The 24,536-nt window shown below is 42.1% G+C and overlaps 1 protein-coding gene across 3 annotated transcripts in view; it reads left to right on the forward strand.

The window, feature by feature from the left end:
• The window catches only part of kaznb (kazrin, periplakin interacting protein b), a 90,708-nt gene that overhangs the window by 7,524 nt on the left and 58,648 nt on the right, over positions 1 to 24,536 (forward strand). For all 3 annotated transcript variants that reach the window (XM_035631243.2, XM_035631245.2, XM_035631244.2), the window contains exon 3: positions 9,689 to 9,846. In XM_035631243.2, coding sequence (XP_035487136.2) covers positions 9,689 to 9,846 — 158 coding nt within the window. The remainder of the gene's footprint in view (positions 1 to 9,688; positions 9,847 to 24,536) is intronic.

A 24,536-nucleotide genomic window follows, 5' to 3' on the forward strand; every position in this document is an offset into this window, starting at 1 on the left:
TCTGCACTGCAAATCAGCGATGCTGAGATGCTTGAGCATGCTGGTGCCTTGCCACCAATTTATACCACAAAGGGAGGGTATATATTTAGCCCAGAGTTTCTTAAGTGTGGATGTTGGAAACATCAGTAGATCACAAGAGCATGGAATCAACCAGAGCTACTGATAAGCCACACTTGATAAGAAGAGGCTTATTGTTAAACCCACTGAGTTTACAAGGAGATTGAGAGTGTGACAACTGAACGTCTGCAGATGAGTGTCCTTGTGATCTCGTGTTAACCAACCAGCCCGTCTCTGCAGTGATGGCATCAATGCCTGCTTTGTGTGCATGTCCCATGGTAAAACGTCTTCATTTGAGTATCTCCCAAGTGGCAACCCACAGTGACGTCACCCACTGGTTTGAAGCCTCAAGTTTAGCATTTTGGCCGACGCCTTCATGTTTTTTTTTTTAAACCAGTAACCATATTTGCAGGTGGGGTGGGGGGTCTGACTTAGAGCTGCACCTACACCTGCAACCTGCCCCCACTGGCTGGTACCAGCTGTCAATCACACTGTATCCAGTCATAGGGACTTCTACGGAAACTGACTTCAATTGGAACCAGTGGAGTCGCCCTCTGCTGGTCATTCCAAAGGTTTTGAGGTTTTAGGCACTTTCGCATTGGCTTCACTTTCCAGACACGTTGACTACGTCCATTTTATATACAGTCTTGGTTGTAGAGCTACTAATTTGTCATGCAACACCAAAATTGGCTGCTACCTTTGTGTAAAGATTTGTCTCTGCCTCACTGAGGTCCCACATCAAATGCCCTTAGAAATATCTCCGGTTAACTCTGCTGTGAATCTGCTTCTTTCATCTTGTTGAATACTTCCTCCTCCTCCACACTTCCACCTCAGACTGATGCAGAGAAGCTGAGGTAGAGCGTTCAACACTCACTGGTTTGGCACAAATGTCTGTGTGTACCTGTCCACACTCATTAAAGCTGCGATTTCCCCTCACGACAGAGCTGCCGAGCTCAACGCCACGGCCCCACAACCTTCGACTCAACCTAACTCACTGTCTGGAGCAACATCCCATAAACAAACACCACCCTCATTTCTGAGAATATGACGTACAGTGAAACTAGGACTAGCTAATTGGTCTTTTTTAAATATTTTGTTTACAAAAAATTGTCATATCCTACCAGTGGAGAAATGAGGAATGTGTTGAGTGGAGGAAATGTCATGGAAAATAACTTTAACGTTTGTGTAATTAGGATTACGTCTCCCACTTAGATAAGTGAGATTTTAGTGGCTATATGTGAGATAACTGGATTATTTGTCTAAAAGACCTTGAACACCGACTATAGATCAGAGGCCTCGGCTCCATCCCGGTTCACAACCACATCAGATCAGCGGTCATGTCAAACGGTTTCTGCGTCACAACTCTGATGTCCGCCCGGTCGGCGCTGCCCCCCTCGGACTCACAGTGCAGATATGCTCAGCATCGTTAAACGGCGCCCGGCTCCCTCTTCTCCGGGAACCACGAGTATCGGCCGTGTGAATATGTATATCGCGAGCACAGTCTGAGCGTTTGATGTGAAGGGGAAAGCGAAAAAGCCCACGGCATGCCCACAGTTATCTCCAGAAAGAAACGTCCAACTTGGTAATACGTTGAGTTTGATGTGCCTTTGAGCCCTCGGAGTTGTTTACCTGCACAGAGAAGTGCTAATGAATGATAGTGGTAGCTAATAACTGCAGTCTGAACTCGGAGCGGCTCGTCGGAAAAAACCTGCTTTGAAATTTAATTTTGAGTATCAAAGTGGCGATAACGGATTCAGAGCTGTCGACTCATATTAGAGCAAATTTGATGTTCAGCACATGTTCTTTAATCCCCCGCTGTCTCGTTTCAGACTTGTGAGTTGTGAGACTCCCACTTTCACCTGCCCTGAACGACAGGTACAGACGCTCGCTCACGAGTCCTAATTGGCTGAAACCCACGTCACCGGTGTCGCCTGTAGGCCCCCGACTCTGTGAAAGGCACTCCAGCGCGCAGCCTCCGGATTTTGAAATGTCAAGTTTGGAGCGCACAGGTCTGCTCTAACAAGCAATGTTTTGCCCAACTCTGTTAAAAACAACGAGAGGATCCGCATCCTCCCTCCTTATCTCAGCTGATGCAGAGAAAGTTTCCTCCCATCTGTGTGTCGGCTGTAGCTTTTATCTTCAAAGTTTCTCCTTGAGCTCATTGTCATGCTCTGTAGCTGTCGTTGAAAACAGCTGTTAGCCGCGCACCTTTGATTTTGTGCAGTGAATTCTCTATTCCTGCGAATGTCTAACCAAGTGATGGTGGCAAATTCATCATGGCTGACTCGACGTCAGCAGCCAGGCTACTGTCCAAAGCAGAAACCAACCGTTAAAATCAAACGAATAAATGTAACAAATAGCCACGAGTCAAATGTCTGGTAGTATCAATGAGTAGGCTGGTATCGTTACTGACTGATCTAGTGGAGCGAAGACAAACTGCACATCGTCCCGGGAGCATCTCGAGTCCTCCGGAGCTCTCTCCACCGTGTGAAGGTTCAATTCTGTTTTATCTCTTTTTCTATCACTCCACTTCTTCACCCGCTTTTGTTCCTTCGTCGACAGGATTCTTTTGTCTTGGCTGAGCGGAGGATTTTTGGTCAGAATGACCACCACCCTCCGACTCCGAGTGGTTTCATCAGGTGTTGAAGAGGAGACCTCAAGCAGATTGTCAAAAGGCTGTCGGAGGCATTATCAGTGCAGTTATATATTTTTCCCAGAGATTTTGACTCAAAGGAAGAAAAAGATTGATCCGTTGTACTTCTCACTGTACTTCTCAGTTGTACTTCTCACACTGATCAAAGTTATGCAAAATCAGTGGAGGGCGCTTTAACCTGCCTTTTATTCTGGACTGTTGAAGACCGTATCTTAATAATACATCAGTATCGAGACTCTGATAGATCAGAGACGCTCTGCATTCTTTGGAGATAATCTTCTTTTTTTTTCTATTTGTGGAGTTGTTACATAGGTGAAAGGTTAACGGAAAGAAACAGGATTTTTTTCATTGGCTGTTATCAATTATTTAATACATTTGCCTTTTGAGCGTTTGATGTTCTTTCATTCGTTTTCCCCGACTCTGCCGCCTCATCACGTGGAGGCAGTGACGGGTGTTTCGAAGGGTCGGTCGGTCGGTCATGTGAATCCACTGTAATGGAGACCGAAAGAGGAGGAACATCTTCACTTCATGTGGACGCAGCATGTATGAAAGCTACCAGGTGGTGGCAATGTTGCTGTGGGCAAAGTGAAAATCCCTCCTGCGGTTTCTGTCAACTTCCTGCTGTAATGCAGAGCCGCTTGTCTCAGGGAGATGCAGCTCTCTCTCCACCCCAAAGGGTTGTTTTTTTTCTACCTCAGCTGATTCTTTATGATCATTCTTGAAAAGGTCAAAAATGACAACTGTGGACCATGCATTCATATATCAGAAATGTGCTGAGATTTAGAAAAATACTGTGGTAGATTAGTGAGAGTGGAGCATTCAGGATTAATGGTGTTTTTTTCTCCCGACGTTAGTGTAAAAGAACATGATGTGAAGTCTTTTGTCTTTCACTGCAGCTGCCGTCACTGCCGCTGCCTGCGGCTGCAGAGGGGCAGTGTGAAGGGGGCAGTATTTTACACATGGAGATCAGTTTACTTCTCATAATTAGTCCTTCAGTCCCGTGAAGACGCCGCCTATGTCCTCTGTGACTCTTTGACGGAGCTTTCTCCGTATGAGACGTCATCGACGTTAACTCAACGGTGCGGAGTTAGACAGATGTGGGCATTTGCAGAGCAGTGAGGGTCAAAGGAAATATGCTGCTGAGTTGCGTCATTGGGAAATATCAGGAGGATCTCTCTAATGCTTTGGATCATTACAATTCTTTCTTCAGTATGTCTCTCACAAGTCCCCCCAGCCGCGTGCGAGTGAAAAACTAAATCACTGAAGATGATATTTTAGACAGTTCTTTTTAACACAGATAGTTTTATGAGTTTTCTGTTTAAAAAAGAACTTGACTGACCTCAATCCCATCCAACACCTCTCTGAGGATCTTGTTGTTGAATTGGAGCAAATTCCTGCAGCCAAGTCTCGCCGTCATGTAGAACAAGTTCTAACCACAATTTGAGGTGTCCACATACTTTTGGTCGTAAAGAGTGTGCAGTGCTAGAGGTTAGATAGAGGTGTTATCAGTTTTTGTTTGAGCTACTGTCGGCGTGTCCTGTGGTGGTCAGTGGTGTTTGAGTTGTTTCGCTTCACATACTGTACATTACTGTATGTCTGTCTGGAGTTCACTTGAATGGTTTTGCATTGTAAGAAAAGGCAGATTACTGATTGTTTAAATGTCGACTGATTTGAAACGGCAAGGTTAACTGAATCCTTGATGCCGCAGCCAAAAAACGGTTTTATGACGAGTGTGGAAAAATCACTACAAAAACCTTGATTACAAACTACTGACTACTGAAGCATCTAGTCATAAAAAAAGATGGAAATCAAACCACTAGGCTATTTTGTTAATGCTCACTTTCCCAAACAAATATAAAATGTTTAGAAAGTATTTAGTTTGTGATACAGTTTGTCGACATACATAAAACTCAATACATTTACAGGATATTCACGTATATAGATACAGAAATGTGGCGATGAGCTGCAACAAGAATTGCCCTTGTTTATATCATTGCACATGATTGAAACAGATGTTCGAATAATACATTATGTATATATATAAGAAAAGATCTTCACGATGGTAGACATTGTAACTGTCGGACATTGGCATATTAGCATTGTCATTTGCATATATGATAATTTGGTGTGCAGCCTCACACAATTGCCAGCATAGCTGTGCACTTGCTATTTTCATTTATTGCATTCTATTTCTAACCCTAACCCATGCAGAAATCGCTCATTAGCCCCAGGTTGAGTGACGGCTGTTTACGAGCAGCGAAGCAGGATGCAATGTGTGAGAGGTCGTTTTTTTTTCTCGATCTGGCTGAATTGAGTAAAGTGTCTGGATGTGTATCCGATCAGATCGGATACAGTTTAGTATCTGAACAAGCCGAGCACCTGCCTGCTGCTTTGTGAGAAGTGTGGAAATGAGAATGAAACGCCGACCGGAGGGGATCATCCCTCGCTCGGTGTGGAAGTGGAGGAGACGCCTCACCTCCCGTCTCCTGCCTAACCGCTCTCGGCTCCTCATTTACAAGGGAGCACAGCAACAAAATTAAATATATAACCTGTGCAGTTTGTTTCTCACAGAGGTCAGTCTCCTAAACCCACTATCACAATCATGCACGTCATGCACACTATAATCTGCTATGCCCGTGAAGGCAGACAAAGCTCTGCTCACACAAGGGCCTCCATCTGCTCTGCATCAGAAATTAGTGGACACCAGCCAGAGGGAAGGGATGTAGCGTGACATTGGAGTAAAAATGTAAAGTATGGATGTGTCAATTATGTAATGTGTGTGTGTGTGTGTGTGTGTTCGTTCCTTCCAGACTTAAAGATAAAGGGAAATTGGTTTGTGGAACATGCTTGAAGCGCACACGCCTGACAGTTTGTTGGAGTTTTCCTTCGGTCGAAAGAGTCAGAGTGACGCTCGCGCAGATAGTGACGCAGAACAATGAGGCAAACAACAAAATTATGGGTTTGTGTCGATGCCGTCCAACACACAGGGGATTTGGTTATTTCTATACGAAGCAAACTTCCCTAAGCTATAATTGATCCGTCCAAATCCCCGGGTTTGAACAAGCTCGCAGTCAGCTTCACAGTGGCATGTTTTCCAAAGCCACAACTCTCATTCTGAGAGCGGGAGATTGTGTTATACCCCTGGTTTAGTTTCAACACAGGCCCCGAGCAAGACTGTGTTGCGTGTTCCTCTAGCATCGGAGTAACTGAACTGTAGCCGCGCTCTCTCTCTGGATCGCCTCCGATTCTCCCAGTTGCTCCTCGTCCTTTCATTCAATCCTGGGCCTTTTGGGTTTGAAATGTGAAGTTCTTGGAACTTCCTCAAATTGCCCTTGGAAGAGGCTGATTGGCTGCGGTGATTATCAGACTGTAACTGTCCGTCCCCAACGTGAGCAGAGTCATTTTAATATTTTTCTCATCACACTTCCTGGTGGGGCAGCGCAGTAAACTCATTTGAATTTATTTCACCGTATTCCACACATCTGTGTAAAACAAAACAAAGAACTCCCTTGATCATAGTTTTGTATGATTTCACAAATTAACCACAATCATATATCGAGAAACTAAAATGGATATTAATTTTTTTTTTCTCCCACAGGAGGGATTGCATTTTGTGAGGGAGCTACTCTCTTTTTCTCCACAGGACTGTGCAGGCTGACGAGACACCAGCATGCCTCATTAGAGTTCATTGTTGATGTTGTTTTGCTCCTGTGGGTGGCTACAAAGATTGTAATGAGCTGTCCACATCTCAGCCACCTGCAGCACCGGGCCACCTGTGAGTGGGAGTGTGTTTCAAGAAAGTGAACAATATTCCTCTGATTTAAATAATAGTGCATATTACATCAAAAATGTGACGGGGGATCCTGTGTAATCACAGTTTTATAACTGTGTAACATGTCTTTATGAAAACACTCAAAAATCATTAATTTACAGCAATATGACCTCATTTTATTATAAATCAAATGTAAATTATAGAGGAAACTTAAAAAAAAAGATTAATATTTTCAATTATTTACAGGTGTTTTATTAGAACAACAGAACAGAAAAAAGAACAGAACAACAGCAACTTAACACAAAAGAAAAAGAAAAAAAGAGAAGGGGGGGCGAAACATACACAGACAAATAGGTACTTTAAATAGAATGCTCAAGGCTTAAATAAAATTAAAACAATAACGTTCTGGAAGTCCCCAGCAGATCCCCATTCTGCAAATCTCAGGTTTGAGATGTTGCATCTTCAGCTCCAGCGAGGAGGGCGAGTAGATTTCAACTGAAAGAGAATCAGTCTTCGATGCGAACAAAGACGAACCTCGCTGTCCTGACTTTAGATCCAGAAAGATTTTTATTATTCCCAACCACAACACCAAAAATGGCTAACACGGAGTCTGACAGGACCGCCACCCTATATATATATATATATATATATATATATATATATATATATATTTTAAACTTGAACTCCAGGAAGTGGAAGTGTGTTCAAACAGTTTTAAAGAAAAAGGCACATAAGGATATTTTGTAAAGGATGTGTAACCACCTCAAATAAAAAATGCTGCATAGTTTTATTTCCTAAATTCCTCTGCAGATCCAAAATCAAAGTGATCTCCAGAGGGTTAATGGAAGAATCTATTCCTCAATAATCCATGATTTTTTTTCTCTTCTCTTGATTTCTTCTTGCCACCATCTCCGTATTCGCGGTTCCCTCGTCCGGTCTGCTCCCACCAGAAGGAACATTAATGGTGCAGGTGGTGCTGAAGACTTGCAGATGCACACCTGCAGACCTGAACTGCTGTCAAACCTTGATCAGGGACACCAGCAGCCTGGAGAATAATTTGAAAAAACTCAAAAAATTTGCTGTTATTTCATGAGCGAGAAGCAATCAGTTACTAGAAATGGTTCAATGGATTCAAATTCAACATCGTGTCTATTTTCCGTTTACATCAATTTGATGCCTGACGCCTTTTGGCCAGGAGCTGTGGCACTTTGATTGTGATATGGTAAATTCACTTGTCTTCCCCATCATGTGTTTGACAGAATGCATTGAATAAAGATTGAAAGTGGAGCACAGAGGAGACGAGGGTGTGTCTGTCCTCTGAGTTTGACAGCATGTCATTTGCAGCAGCAGCAGCAGCAGCAGCGTGTCATTGCCCGACATCTTTGGCCAATCTCTGGGGCACAGAGGTACACCTTGTAAAAGCTGGATGTGAAATTAGAATCCAATCCTCAACCGCCGTTGTAAACATTTTATTTCTCCCTCCGCCCAATCCGCCCTGCGCTGTTTTGATATACGCCGTGCTGACTGCTGGGCTGCCGAATGCTCGTAAACATGCCTCTTTTCGCGGTGGTCCCGCAGTTCAAGAGAAGGCAGGAATGTGGGGCCGTAAGTCTTTGATCGCTCTGCTGAAAAGTCGACCTTGGCTGTCGTCAGCGAGTCACACGGTGCCTCATTTGCTCCGTCACTCTGGCCTAAATTGACCTCTTCACCTTTTCGCTGCTGCGTATGAGAGAGAAAGTGATGATTGACATCCTTTAAATATTCCAGCACTATGAAAATTAATTAGTCGGTCAGTTAATTTACAATCATTTTGATAAATGTGAGAACCTGCCTTAAATCAAAACGCAAATTAAACTTGTGCGAGTTTGATTAAGTTTGTCAAACACAACAAGAAATTGAATAATGTCACCTTCGACTCTGTGAAATGATGAAGCCCTTATTTTCTCCTGAATAGCTTTAAAGTTTGAAAAATGATCTTGTTTCTCCGTCTGACATAATATATTCCATATTACTCCATTGAGGGTATATTATATTTACAAGTGTATTATTCAATCACAAGACAGAGTTTTGAGGCAGCACCTTTCCATAATAATGATTTTTTTCGTATTTCTTCAGATTCAACATATTTGATTTTGGAACTATTTTTTTGAAATCTGATGACAATTTCCATTTAATTGATACTTTTGTCGTAATGCTATTTATGTGACTATTTGCTTTATTTTTAGCACATGCTAGCAATGAGTTTTTTTCGTGCAACGTTATGCAACTACTACTGTTCTCACATTAAATTCATATACCCCTGGAATCGGGGCACTTCTGTAAGAGCGAGTTCTCTCAGTGAGTCGTCAATGAATCAATCAACCGCAAACTTTGATAACTTTTCTGTTATCAAAGCTTTGGATGGTGTTTGACTCCATGACTTCAGTTGTGTAATTCACCCTCTTGCAGGCTTCTGCTTGTATTAAATACTAATTGAAAAAAGAAAAAGAAAGAAAAATCAATTACGAACATAATTCGAAAACAGCATGAGCTGCATGATACTACTATTTTTCTGCTCAGATGCATTCCCGTCACTCTTCTGACTTCCTTTGAAACAAGTCTTTTTTTGTCAGAATAGATTTTTTACATTTGTAAGTTACCACCCACAGGCCCTGGCTTAAAGGGCTTAATGGAAACCTCTCTGAAGACTCTGGCCGAGCCTCAAGAAACAAAGACATTTCTGAACAGCATAATGTGTTGATATAGACTTCGACTGAAAAGAAACCCCAAAAACAAACAAACTACTGGCACTGTCTCCATTAAAAAGGGGATTATATACTGTGTGATGGCATGACTGTGAGTTTCTGTGTCTGTGTAATGGATTTAGCCTAATGATGCCCCTCTTGTCCAAAAGAGGGATTATTCCGAGGGCAGAACAGTGAACACAGTCCAGCGGATAAACAATCCACAAAGTCCCACTGGGGTGAGAGGAAACAAAAGATCAATGAAAAGCATCAGGGAGGGGACGTATACCCTGTGTGTGTCGTATATAAGTTACTGTATATACTATATTTGTCCCACCGGAGTTTCATAAGGACACTAAAAGTTTTTACTCAACATAAAAGGTCTTTAACGTTTTGTTTTGGTACACGCACGCGCGTGTTTTTCACGTGGTTTGACTTCTCACTGACCAAACCTTCTTGGTTGTTCTAATTTCTTTTTTGCAGCGGTCCAGTCTCTCAACAACCTGAACGACCAGATCGTTCAGTTCATGGTGACCAGACCTTGTAGCCTGGCGGACGAGGATGAGACCTTCATACCGGGAGAGAGGGACACCTTGAGGAAGTCCATGACCCTGATGAGACACCTGCTCATGGACGCTCAGGTACCGCCCCCACAGTCTCAACGGGGTCAAAAGTAACTCAGTGGACGCTCATACCTCGGACCAAAGTTGTTTCTGAAGAGAAATAAATGAATAAAAACCACTGTTCAGACAGAGGAGAGATGCTGCTGCGGGATGGAGAACCAATTACTGATAGATAACAGGCTTCTTGTTGCACACAGCAGGAGGAGTCAAGTGTAACGAGAGGAATTATCCCCAATTATCTCAACCTCAGACACAGTTCATGTTTTAGAAGCACAATCTTTTTTTTCAACAAAGGATCTTTAGAGAAAACTAGTGAGTCTGGTGAAGCTCAGCAGTAGATGAACTTGAATTTAAGTGGTTTAGTGCTTTGATCAGTTACTGTACCTTTCAGTTGTTGTGTCAGCCTTGAGCCAATAGACAGATGAGCGCGTGCAGATGTTTTTATTGTTGTGTCATGCATCTATGCCCAGCTCTATAATGTTCAAAAAAAAGTCCAATAAGTAGAAGACCAACTTCAAAAAATGTCACAACCAAATTTCCAGAACTTCATTGCCAACAACAAAAGTCATGAAGCTGCCAAAACATTTATTACTGGAAAAATGGTGTAAATATCAGTTTAATGTCTTGCCTCTTTAGTCAAAACTAGTAAATCTAATGTCAATCAAAATGAAACAGCCATTCGTCTGAACACCAGCATGTGTTTTGCTGAACCATTCAAGTCCAACACTGAACTACACCTGACAGGTTGAATGTGCGGCACATTTATCCAGTCAGATCTAGTTTAGCTTCACATTTTCAACAGAAGAGTTTCTAAATAAATAAGCCACACACTTAATTTATTGCCTTTTGGAAATGAAATAAATATAATACAAATTAAAGGTAACATAGATAGTAAAACAATGAAAATACACATAATTCAAAATTTTAAAAAATCTATAATTTTCTTGTCCCGGCAACATTTTCTGGAAGTTTGAAGGAGAGGAACTTAAGACCTCGTAGTTTCTAAAATCCTGACGACGGCCCTGGATGGCACGACGACAGATTAGACTGCACCTTTTCATTTGTCAACCTTGTTTCTCCTCATCAGCTGAGCACTAATGGTCAACTATTCCCACCACTGTGTCTGATGTAAATTTATCTTTTGCATCAGACAGACACGTTACTTCTTTCCGCAGTACGTCAGTGTGACTTGCTTATGACTTTGAAGTAATGAAACCTTCGCCCTGGCCTGCAGCAGAATCAGTGCAACGCGGTGAAAACCACTGACGATTGAACTTGGGAGCATCTTTCTGTTAATCCTTGGGATTCATGAACGGGAAATGTTTGCTTCTTTTTCTTGGGTAAAAATGTTCATACAAATATCCCTGCTCTCCCTCTCTGCCCCGCTGCAGATGAGGCAATAATTCATCCTAACAGTTTTGTAACGTTTGTTCCTTTTATTTATTTTCCCTCAACATTTTGATGAATGTCGGATGAGTCTCGACACAGTGATGCATTCGCGTCATCTATTAGCACCAACGCAGACCTGCATGATGGATTCCGACTCCCCCTGCCATTCTCCCGGAGATATTTTTCCCATCGCTGTGTCATTGATTAAAGGGAAGGTAATTCAGCAAAAGGCCGTTGCTTTCACCTCAGCTCAGTCGTATGCAAGGTGGAGTGAAAGATTGTTAGCCCGCAGTCAGATTTCTTTTCTTTTTTTGTCACGTCAGGAATATAGCGTTGGGAGGTTGATGGATGAGTGGGAACCTCAGCCGCGGATGGAGCGCAGATTATCTCCCCGAGTAGTTGTACCTGGAAAAAAAGGAAAAAAAGTTTGCCAGTAGTTCATTGTTAAGTGATGCGCTCAGACACCAGTCAGCATGAGAGATTTCTCTGCCTGTCGGCCTCGTTTGTGGCAGACGCTGCACCTACAACCTTAACACATTCTCCACCTTTCTTTCCCCTCGAAGGAGTGTCAGACGGAGGCCTCCGTCAGCTGGGGGCTTGCTGCCGTGAACTGTCAGAGGACAAAACCGATCGCCAGGGGATGCTGGCATGTGAATGACAGTTGCCATAGCGATATGTTCGTTTTTTTTTCCATCAAGGCTGCGACCGATTCCAAAAACATTCTTTGTTTCCAAACTGCCGGCTTTGCCCCAGATCCATGTTAAGTTCACTCACACCAGACAATACGCATGCAGAACGTGACTGAAATTTGATTGTGCTGTCAACGGTGACTATTATCCACAGTGCTATGCTGCACAAAGGAAATTAACGAGTTCTTCCCAACTAAAGAAAAGTTTGTTTTTAGCGGCGTTAATCAAAGTCACAGTTTGATTAACATCTGACAATCTCGTTCACATTTTGTGTGATATCCTGTAGTTTAAAATGGTATTTATAGTGTATACTACATGTAGACATGGATTTTAACCTTTCTGCCAACACGTTCCACGCAAAAGAAATTCACAGCATCAGTAGTTTCAGCAAATGCCCCTGAAATTAAATACGCATGTCATCTTAACGAAACATCTGACTTTAAGAAGGGAGATCCCCGTTCCCATTACACGCTGCAGGTCAACATTAAGTTAACCACATCATTATTATTGTGACCGAAACTACTAATAAGTATTTTTTGTTAATCAAACCAGATCCTCTCCTAAACAATGGCATTATCATATTGTCAAACTGGTACATTTTTCAACTGTTGCTTGTTCTAATGGTCAAAGACAGAAAACTGTTGCTGTCTCACTTCATCAGAAAATGTGGCAATTTTGAAATGTTTAAGCTGGACGAATCATTTCTGCCTTCTTACTTCACTGAGTTAGTTACTTGCAGATGTTGAAAGCTAAACCTAATTCTGCACATTTTATACTAGATTCATTTGATATGCTCCCCCTGGTCTCTACTTAAGTCCCCGGATCTGATCAGCAGGATTTAACTTTCAGGCTCTCGGTCATCGAACAGGCAACAATAGACAGACAAAATAATTGTGGCCATGTCGCGCATCAGATTTCTTTGACCTTCGCGTCTCAGAGGTTAAAGTCAAGAGTGATATCATCCTGGGTAGAAGAGCTCGGCTCATCCAGAGCGGTTTGTATTGATGGATAGTGTAGTTTCTGCTGTCAAATGGAATATGAAATTAGTCCGGCCCACATTTCACTTCTTCTCATTTTCTCTTCTGGTCTCCTGTTTCAAAGTGCTGCTCTCCAGCTGTTCAAGCAAGGAGACTTACCGCCGCCGCCAGTGGTGTGTAGAGACTTTAACTGCTGAATAAGAAGAATAAAGAACTATTTCTGCCAGTTAAGAAACCTCAATGGTTTTCTATATTATTTGCATTTCCTGACACCAAATGATTTAGTTTTTGCCTGTGGACGTCTCAGCAGAGGCATCACCGCCGTCACCTGATGAATTCGGCATTAAAATTTCAAGTCCACGGCCACTAAAAGGCAGAAAATTAATTTAGAGGGGATTTGAATAGTTTCTCTTTGAATGCTGTCCCAGACTTGATTGCCTCATTTGTCATTTGCACGGATGAATTATTTATGTTCCTGTTGCTGTGCCGGGGTGACTAATCAAATGCTTTTCAGTGGGAGGGGAAGCTGTGAATTAATGTAGTGGAACGTTGCACCGCATTAGGCACTTTGGTCGAGGAGTCAGCAGGGCTACAATAGGGGCCTGATGATGGCGAGACACTGCTCGACTTAATTCTTAAAAAAGAATGCCAAGAAATAACTGTCAATTCAATTTAAAGTGTGAATCATCTCCTGGTCCCGAGAGTGTGGATCAGTTCAGAACTAAAACTCATGTGCAGGTTCGCAACGACAAACACAGCAGCATCTCAAAAAGTCGCTTTGTACGTCTGAACAAAGAGGAATAATTTATCTGCCGGTGGATTTCAACCGTCTCACCGGAGAATAACTGATTCCTCGATTGTGAGCACCATGTTACTTTAGATTAGACAACATGAACTCATTCAAAGTTTGAGAGAATTAAATCTAAGTTCACATTAGCATTTCACTTCCAAGTGCCACTGTGGCCAGGACAGTGCAGCCTCTGAGCTGCCAGCATGGCCATGGCAACTTCCAATTCTAGTCACGTGAAAACCAACCTGTTTCTTTAAATTCACACTTACAACTTATACTTTACAGTTTATCTTTGCCATTTCCCTTTGTAGCCCCACAGTCTTTATGTTTTTTGTAATCATATGCAAGTAAGGCAGACCAATAAGCTGCCAAGTTCAGTCATTTCAATCACAATGTTGGCAGGATCTGCCTCAATTCATTATTGACTAGAGAAGAATTAAAGGAGCGATATGAGCTGGAGTCCAGGGTAAAATAGATTGGGAGGCGAGATTAATGATGCCGTGAGGTTTTGGACTATCCTGCAATTGTTCGTGAGAGATCTGTGGATGTGTTCAAATCTGGTCACTTAATGAACTAATAGACTATTTGACGCAGAGAGAAAGAGATGACGAGATACAGTGAGGGGGAAAAAAAGAGGACAAAAGATCCAGAGCTCGCTGCAGAAGTGTCGCTCCATCCTGAAATTGATCCGGGATTTCTGTAATTTCTATTCAGCCATTTTGAGTCTCACATGCCTGCAGGAAAAGTGGGTTATCATTTATGAGATCCTCTTTGTGTGAGGCTGCCTTTGTTCTCTTAAGTATCTTTGGATGTTTGAACACAAAGACACTCATACTCACCAAATCTGTCTGAGGAGCTTTCATCTCACGTCTCGTTTTTAAGATTTTGAGATTCTTTCCTCTGACCCTATTGTATGGTAATCAGTCCTCCCTTAATTCTTTGCATCTATTTCAGTATGACGTCCATTTGTGTGACGGTGCGAGCTGAAGTGGGCTGGACTTCAAAGAGCTGGGGTTGCTCTTTTCTTAACAATTGCCGTTTCAACCCGCATTTGTCTTTCACCAGTTTCCATGTTTCTACCCCCTCAAACACCAGGGGAACAAAAAGATTAATGGCTACACATAAAACTGTGTAGGAGCAGACTGCAGAGACAATTTTAAAGCACATCTGTCACAGCTGATGATTTGGCAAACCTCAGCGCAGGAACAAAGTGACATTGTAAATTTATATATTCTGATATGGCATGACAGATTAGATTGTTTTTTTCAAGTGCCCTTAAGCAAACACATTCATTCTTCATATTGTTTGCCAACCCTGTCACATTATTGAACACACTCAGTTATCGCTTATCCAATCAAACAAAAGCTATTTTTGTATAAATTAAGACGTATTGTTCAGTGGATCAAACTTTCTCACTGTGGCTATTTTAAGGCGACGACGTGGCCGCCGTCAGGTGAAGTGATGCATGGCAGATCGTGAGACTGCATCATCTTTCATCCTCTGCAGAAGCCCTGTCTGTTGACGTGGTTCAGGGTGTTTAAATCTGGTGTGTTTTGGGGGGGGTGCACGTTTCTATGGAAACCCGGAGCACTGTCACAAAGCTGGATCTGGATCACCGTGCGCATCTTTCTGCAGATCAAAGGTGTCCACCTCAATCTCAGAGAGAGTTCGGGTGATTCGAGGAGGGCCCCGCTCCTTGTCAATCTCTCCTTGAGTGACAGACGTGTGCCAAGTGTCGAGGATTGCTTTGCGGTTGGCAAAGAATAACACAAAGGTCCTGGGGAGATTTTCGCCGCAGATATGTGAACCCACCTTTGAGTTTATGCTGCTTTTACTCATTCGGGAAAAAAAGGAAGCTCCTCAGACTGATCCATCCGTCAGCTGCACTGCTCATTTTTTTTGGAGGGTGCATCGTGGACAGTCTATCACAAGGCTATCAACCATTTGCCGTTACACTAATGGGCAATCTGGAGTCTCCAATTAACATATGTAGCTGGAGAAAACTTCACACAGGCACGCAGAGATCATGCAAACCCCAACTGGTTTGAACCCAGAACCATCTGGCCGTGAGGAAACCGTACTCACCACTGCACCTCTGTGCCAATTGCAAACTAATCCACTGGTCCATTATTTCACATCAGTCTTAGGTGAGCAGCTACCTCCTGCTGCTGTCTGAGTCGCCTCCACAGGACTGGAACCTGAATAATTCATGAAAAGCGACATTGGTAGCGACATTGGTATGGCTTTTGTTTTGCTTATCTCAATGTTCTCCAAATGTCAGCTCGGCCTCCTCATCGAAGTTATTTTAGTCGTTGTCCACTTCGTCCTGTTTACTTTTAAGTTTTCCTGCACAACCCTTCATCAAAGGGAAAAATTTCGACCGAGGCGAAAGAGTGTGGAATCAAAGATGGCATGGTTGTTATCAAAGCCACTGGGTTCCCCGTTGACCTTAGACGAGATTTAAATGCTCCCTGCCTCCACAGCGCGAGCGGTGGTGCAGGAAATATAAATGACTCTCCTCTCTATCTGATTCCCTGCCAGAAGCAATCGCTCTGAGGAGTTGGGCCGGGCAGGCATCTGGCCCAGAGTGGCTTCACACCCCTCTATTTCTTTTATGGTTTTTAAAAATGCTTTTTGACCAACACACACTTCTCAGTGTTGTGATTTGACCACTGCACTTTCAGTTTTACAGTCTTGGAGCTGTGTTACAGTTCTCACGTGCCTTTGATAATTAGGGAGCAAGCAAGTTTCGACAGTGTTTTAGTTTTTGTTCTGTGTGTTCACATTATTTATCTTTCAGACACTTGAAAATTTGAATTACAGACATACCATACTTAAAGCTGGATGCATTTAAAAAAAAAAAAAAGGAATTATACACTTTTGTTTTCAAATGAAGATGTGATCAATGCTTTCCATTTTAAATTTATTCAGGTTGAGATCTCAGTAGATTATTTTCCAAATCTCTATCTATAGTCTGTCGGTCTACTACTTTCCTTCCAATATAGTCGTTACTGACTTTGACAGGAACATGAAATCAAAAAGTCACATTTATAGTTATCTTATAGAGTAGTTTGAGATAAAAATTGTATAAAGATATAGATACGAATTACAGAGAGGGGGCTCTCAAAGATGTTGTATACAGCAGTAATACATTATTGCGATTACTCAATTTAATAATAGAAATTCAAAGAGTTTTCTCACTCTTTATTTAATTGTATGTTAAAGCCATGATCACAAAATACAGTAATCTAATAGAGAAAACAATCTAATACAGAGAATCAATACATGAGATCACATCATATGGATCGCAAATATTTTCCCCTCTAATTATAATCATCTAATCTATATAGCGTTCATGCTCTGCCACCTCACAATCTTGTAATCTGGTCCTGTAATCTGGAGTAATATAATTAAACGGAGAGGCTATCTGCCTTTAATCTCAGCGCGTATATTAGGCTCAAAGTGTTCGGTGTTACAGACCACCAGGCCTCAGTGCCGGAGCTCAGGATTACTCTCTTTTGCCTGTTATTGCTCCTGTCTCAGGAGTCCAGTCTGCTGTGCTGTCCTGAGAAGAGCACACCGACCAGGTGGACATTGTTCTTCCATGAGATCAGGTCAAACAGCTAAAATCCAGCGGAGTAGATGAGATTTTGTTGTGTTTTCTAAGATTATTTTGTGTATTTTACCAAATTGTTCTTATTAATCCCTGAGTAGTTTTAAACCCTGAGTTTTTTCTCAGATTTCATTCATACACCTCTATCTTTGGATGATTAATTCTGGACAATAAAAGCATCATATGGAGGCATTTTAAAAAAATGTTATTTGACATATTTCATGTTGAATAATATATAATAATATTGGAGTCATTTTACATATCTTTATACTTTCCTTTGGTCAATGTCAAAACGGTGAATGCGTGCCTGGATTGTATGGTTTTATTTTCCACGTAGTTCAGTTCTGGTAAGGGTTTGCTGTGAGGACAAGAAACAATCATCTAAATAAGACATTAGTCTTAGAAATGTTAGGGTGATGAGCATTTGTATCATGAAGCAGACGGAGTGAGGCAGATTGCTGCGTCAGAATTAGGTTGACGACATTTGATTCTTGCACATTCTCGCGAAATGTCAGTATAGAAACATGCAAAATAGATCCAGCATGATGAAATTTTTTTTTTAACCTTTCCAAGAAAGTAAGACTTCAGGCTGCAATATCAGACTAAATAACTGGTTTGGATGAACATTTTCAGCAATACTGAGCAGGTCAAGAGAAGGTGGATCATATTCTCGTATAGTGCCATGCAGAGTATCTTATCTTCATGTGTAGTATCAATCCATATTTTCTTGTTGAAGAAAAGTCTTACTCTGTATCATAAAGTAAATGTGTGAGTGAGTGTACACAATTCAGTTACTTAAATGCAGTACTAGGTAAAACCTACACATAATCTTAAACGATTCCCTACATTTAGAGACCCCACGGTGACACCTGAAGTATAAATGTGGACGGAAATGCTTGAATCTCTGGATATTCTCCATTAGTCTCTCATGTATGGTTCATTTAAATGTGTTTACTCTTGCTCTGGATGGACAATGCTGTATATATCAGGCTTAGCTCAGTCCTAATCCACATGCTGCTCAGTCATTCCATTATTGCTCGTATATTAACACTCCACCGCTGCCTCTCATCCCTCCCTGCGGGGACCAGAACCAGGACATGATAGATTCATAAAGAGGCCACAAACATTGGAACCGAAGGTTCAGCTGAGGAAGCACATCAAAGTGTAAATGCAGTAAATAGGATCCTCTGGATTTTGTCAATCACAAATCCACATCATGAAAACCTAATTTTAAGTATGTTCCCAAAAGCCTGTTATTAAAATAGAAGCAGCTGGTTTGATGGTGCTGTGTACGTCTTCTTGTGTAATGAATAATTCTCTTAATGTGCTATTTTGATCTATTCCAGTCTTGTTAATTTTCCTAATTACGATTGCAACTGCTCTCCTCAAACTCTGAATCTTTTTAAATTATCCTACCGTTCTTCATGTATAAATTTGTTGGTGTGTGGTGCTGGCTGGTTGCAGCACTCTGCTCTGCCTGGATGCTCCACTTATTGCATTTTCGACTGCTTCAGTGAGGACGCATTTCCAGGGATCTCAGCTGAAAGCCCATCAGCATGCATAATCATGTATCGCCTAATACCGCCGTCGCCAGATTACTGAATCTTAAATTTTCTTTTACAATTCTCTGGAGAGCCATTCTGCTGTCATGAATCCTGGTGAATATTTTTTGGTGAGCAGATGGTATTTTAATGAACTCCGCAGAAGATGGTTTAATGTGATGCTTGTCCTCTCGCAACCCTGAAATAAAACTGCCAGACAGGTGCTTTTGAAAATAGCTATAATTGTTATTATTTGGAGGCAAGGTGATGCTCAGTGTGAAATGTTAATTACACAGGGAGTCACATTTGAGGTTTAAACTGGCTTGATTTCATCACGTAAAGATAAGTACAATCGTCACGAACAACATTAGGATCTACAATGTGAGCAATATTTCCTCATCTGTGTGGCAGAAAACATAAAAGTTGTATGCAAATCACACTGTTCTGAGCTCCCAGGGTGCTACATAATGTACCATGCATCCCTGTTTCTATTTGTCATCAGAAGTTTCAAGTTACTTTTTCTTGACATCAATATTTTTATTACAATTTTTTTTTCTGCAAAATGAGGCTCAGTTGGATTTAACAAAAAATATAACTGAAAAAGGGAATCAGCTCTATGATGGGGTATTAGGCCCATTGGAGGTTGATCCAACCATGCAAAGTGAACAGATTCCTTCACAAAAAAGTTTTTGTAATCTTTTTTTTTTCTTGCATCAAATTTGATTACCACATACTTCCCTCCATATTACTACGCAGAGTGACACCACATTATATGTCCCAATAAGTGTGGTGCCACAGATGTATCCTTTTTATAATGTCTGGCTTTGCCAAAATTACAAATTGTATGTCCAAAAATGTTTTGCAGCAGAAAGATGCCAAATGAGAGGCAATTATGATAACCTCCTTTGGCCCCCAGCACTAGCAACATTAATAATCTCTCATCTAGTCTGGGTGCTTTATCCAATAATGTCCAAAAGGACTAAAGTGGTGCAGTCCTGCATTGCCCAACTGAGACATCGAGCCCAAAACAAGTCAAATCTTTATATCTCCTAGTGAGCCTGGTGGCTGCTCTTGCAGGGTGCTACTAGTGATTTCAAATTCCCGACTTGTCGCTAAAGGTGATTGAGCCTTTGCTGATGAACATAGTGGAGCATCTAGAAGCTCATGAACCAGATAGTTCCCTCAGGAGTTGATCAAGAAGCAAAAAACAAAGCTAAATAATGAATATAGTATATACATCTGTACATTTGCCAAACATACCTCCAGATGAACGCTAATATTGCTCCTTAACTGCTGCATGTGCAATAAGTAACTGATTGCTAACGAGTTCACCACATAATCTAAGGTTATGTGGCCAAAGAACATCAATCATTGCAGGTTTAACCTGAGAACAATTTTTTGTTAAGATGATTCAAGCGTTTTGGTAATTTGTCCCAACAACATCTTGAACTCTAGGTGCTAAACCTCATCTCTGTTGAATAATAATCCAGGCAGCAGTTGAAAAAAAACATTTATGGCATTACAATTTACACACTATAACATTATGATGACAGAACCTTAACAACAACTCTGCTATTCTATGAATATTATACAGGTTTTGCAAATATGTAATAGCTGTTATTTTGCAGTAAAATACACTTTACAACATGTTCCATCACCGTATTTCAATTATAAGTGACATTAGAATGAGGATACATGTTTCAGAATGTGTAATGGGTTGAGAATGTGTGCGACTGCAAACGGGGTGTACCAAATGTTCAGCCTCTCTACGTAATCTGTGGTCTACGTATATTTGGACAACGGACGTCTCCTCGGGGAGAAACAGAATGACCATTAAGCTTTCAAAGGCTTGTGTGATGAAAGGTGGTTTTTCGGTCTCGAAGAAGTCAAAGTCCAACAAACTCTAACGTGATTGTAATCCTCTGTAAACAGATTGAGGCTTTAAGCTACGTGGTCGACAAATGCCGATATTCGTCCTCCTCCTTTCTGCTTCACTCCCTTTATGATGTCATCTGACTGTGTCAAGAAAATTACAACTGGAAATACTGAAGTCACTGAGGCACAAAAGCCACACAGGGACATATGTCTGCAAGGAAAGTTCTTGGATGTTTCATCATTTTCCTTTATCCATCATACTAATGATACTTTGGTAATTAGTTTGCCCACATGCAATTTTTTTTTAGAAACAGCAATGAACATTACATTGTTTTGCTTCCCGTGGATTTTAGCATTAATATGCTGTTATAATCCCTTTCAAGAGCTCAACTCCCTGAGCTAGACAAGTTTTGGATTCAGACAAACTAATTTAGCATGCAGATTAATGCAGCTCCAAACTCCTGCTGGAGCCGGCGTGTTAAACGCATTTACATCACATATATTTGCAATTAGAATACGTTGGAGCCCTTAAGTATAAAACATAAAACCAAAATAGCTCATCGGGACGTTTGTCTCTTTAAACTCGTTTGCGTAAGTTCTTCACCCTTTTGCACTTAAGCATACAGTTGTATACGCTTTAACTGAAGCTATGGTCTAAAACAGGGTTTTCAGTCTGGAAAATAAAACCTCCTCTTGCGTCAGTTATGTTCATGGATGAGTCAGCCATATTGCTCTAATCAAAATAATCAAAGTCCTGCTGTCAGGTTGGCACTTCTGCAGCGCTGTTGTGGCTTACGTTTAATTGCTTTTGCATTTTAATGCTTGCGACATTTCACTGTGTGCATATGTATGCGAGTGTGTGTGTGTGTGTGTGTGTGTGTGTGTGTGTGTGTGTGTGTGTGTGTGTGTGTGTGTGTGTGTGTGTGTGTGTGTGTGTGTGTGTGTGTGTGTGTGTGTGTGTGTGTGTGTGTGTGTGTGTGTGTTTGTGTGTGTGTGTGTGTGTGTGTGTGTGTCTCCATGCAGAACAGTATGCAAAGTCTAGAATACTCTGGGAGTCTGTCCCGGTCTGGTCATCAGTGTTCCTTTTTACTGACTCCACTGCACGCTTGAACGTCTTTCAATTTAGTCGTTCTGATAACTCGGCTCTCGCTCGCAGAGATAAATGCTGAAATATAATAAATGACTTCGCAACTTCACATGTTTTGGCTCGACCCTCGTGTCTCTCTCTCTCACTGTCTCCGTGCCCTTCCATTTCTCTGCCTTATTTATTTTTCTCTTCCTTTCCCTTGTCGTTCAATTTTCAACATGATCCAACAAATTCCATATCTTGTACTATTAGCTTTAATCAATACAGAATGTATTACTGAGCACATGGTGACTTGTATTTCTTGGGATCAGCTCTGAATTATCTTGTTGCAACAGCTCTGTTATTATGTTGTATTTATTTTGAATATTATTTGTCATCTTATGCAAAAAAAATTGCGAAAATTAGTGAGGCAGTAATTGTTTCCACGGCTTGCAATAATGGTTTTTAGATAAGAAGCAGAGGAGGAAGACGTGATGAAAATGGAAGCGGCGTGCGACGTATTAACGTGCATACAAAGCAGCTGCACGAGGACGGCGATAAGGCGGTGATGGAGTGATCATTGTCTCTGGTGTTGCTATTCTTTGGAACCGTCCTCTGGAGTGGGAACACACGATAGTGAGATGAGTCTCTTAATCAATAGACTCTGCAGACGTGCCTTTACACACACCAACAAGGGGGGATAAGCTCCTTATCAATACACTACTGAAGCAGCTCTTCGCCAGATATGGATTAATATATCCTCAGTACTGCACGGCTGTTTCCTTTTTTTCTTTTCTTTGCTAAACCTGTCTGTCAGTTATTTGCCCTCGGTGCTACAGTAATCCTGGCTGTTGTCGTAGCTAAAGCTCCCTGTGTTCTCGCTGCAGACTGCAGTGGCATCTGTTACTGTATGCTGGTCACTAGATTCAGTCACTTAAAGGAATAGTTTGACATTTTGGGAAAATACGGCCGATGAAAATTTGATGAGAAGATCCAAAATCACTCATGTGTCTTTACATTTTGTGTGAATAAATGAAATGTAATGTGTTTGTTTGTCAGCTGTAGAGTTGCTGGTGGTGGTTTTCATCACTCCTAGACCGAGCCAAGCTACAGCAGCTGTTTACCCATTCTCCTAGTCTGTGTGCCGAGCTAAAGCTGCTGGCTGGAGTTGTCAATCCTCTCATCTGCCTTCCAATAAGTTTTTCCAAAAAAGTCAAACTATCACTTTAACAGATCTCCCTCTTCTTCCATTAATGGAAGATTAATTCTATAGCCTCCCTATATCTCCCAAACTCTCTGCTATTCACCAGAAAAGGCCAGACAGCCCTGCCACTTCCTCTCTCTGTCCACGGCTTGCCCCATTGTCTTCTGGAGGTGTGCTCTTAGCTGCTCTCAGCAGCCCGCCATGATTAGCCACTAAATAACTAAACATATATCATAAATCAAAGGGGAGAGCTCCTGTCAGGGGGATTTCCACTGCAGTTTCCCTCCGAAAACCACTCGGTTGCTCTGAGAAAAGAGAGAGAGAGGGAGAGAGAGAAAGATGGATGGAGGAACGGTTGGCACTGAATGAGTTTCTCCGTGTGGTGGAGAAAATGTTTTACCTGGAGAGACGTCCCCTTGTAGCGTTAACCAGAGGCAGCTCTTTTGCTCTGTTGAACACCGGGTCGATAATTATAACCTGTTGCTTGGGTGCTATAGGATCAAGACTGTGATGAAGCTGTGACTCACTGCCCCCAAATGACTCCACGTTACATGGATTCATTCAAACAACGACGTTTATAACACTGTCAGCCATCTTTCATCTTTCTCAACCCTCCTCCGTGAAGCTATACAGGAATATCTCCAAGTCATTCAACATGTGCCTCCTGCAGAAGACCGCGCAGAACAATGACAGGGGTGAGGATCCCAATTAGATTGTCGGGCGTTTCGTGCGAATGATACACCTCCCGTATCAACGCTGCCCCAGTTTGTGATCTCGCCATGATCTGCGTTGTCATCGGAGATGACTGCAACGGTCAGCTCTGCATCTTATCATATTCAGGTCTAATGAGAAACGTATGACGGGGTCAGAGTGGGGGTTGAGCAGAAATAAAGAGCTGAGGCCCTACAGCAATGAAATTGTGGGGACCACAGGCAGAACAAGCAATGACAGCAATCGGCCAGCAGAGAGCAGGATTAAGATCGTGTGGAAACGAGGCAAGAGGGAAAGGGGGGGCGGGGGCACAGTGTAGGAATGTCCTTTTTTTCTGTTTGATTCTCCATCATCAGACGTATGGCTCCCCGATTCCAGGGGTCTTGAAGTTCATCATAGCCACCCAAACCCCCACCGTATCCCCCTCGTCCTTGCATCCCCTCTCCCTTTGATTCCCCCTGAGACCAGCAGACAAGCCTTTATCTCGATACTCATCGCAGCCTCTGGCACCGCATCTCATCCGCGAACCCTGTCGACGGTTATCTCCAAGTGGAGTGGCTGTCAAACTGTTTATTATCATCGGACTGTGAGGGACGGGAGAGGGACATGGCCGCAAGGCGCTGGGGTGGAACCTCGGATGTGCTCTGGGGTGACACGCACGTGTGGTGACTTTGACAGCAGAAAATAGGTGCTCCTCTCCGGGTCTTATCTGAGCCTCCATAGACCAGTTTCACGGATCAGAGTTTATCTCTGGGCCCAAATTTTAATCCACGGGAGGAGACGAGGAGCTGCTTTTTACTCTGCAACCTGTTGATAGCATTCTGCTGAGGGTTTGAACGAGCATTCAGTGGCT

Source organism: Scophthalmus maximus, chromosome 6, assembly GCF_022379125.1.
Source record: "Scophthalmus maximus strain ysfricsl-2021 chromosome 6, ASM2237912v1, whole genome shotgun sequence".
In the NCBI taxonomy this organism is placed as follows: domain Eukaryota; kingdom Metazoa; phylum Chordata; class Actinopteri; order Pleuronectiformes; family Scophthalmidae; genus Scophthalmus; species Scophthalmus maximus.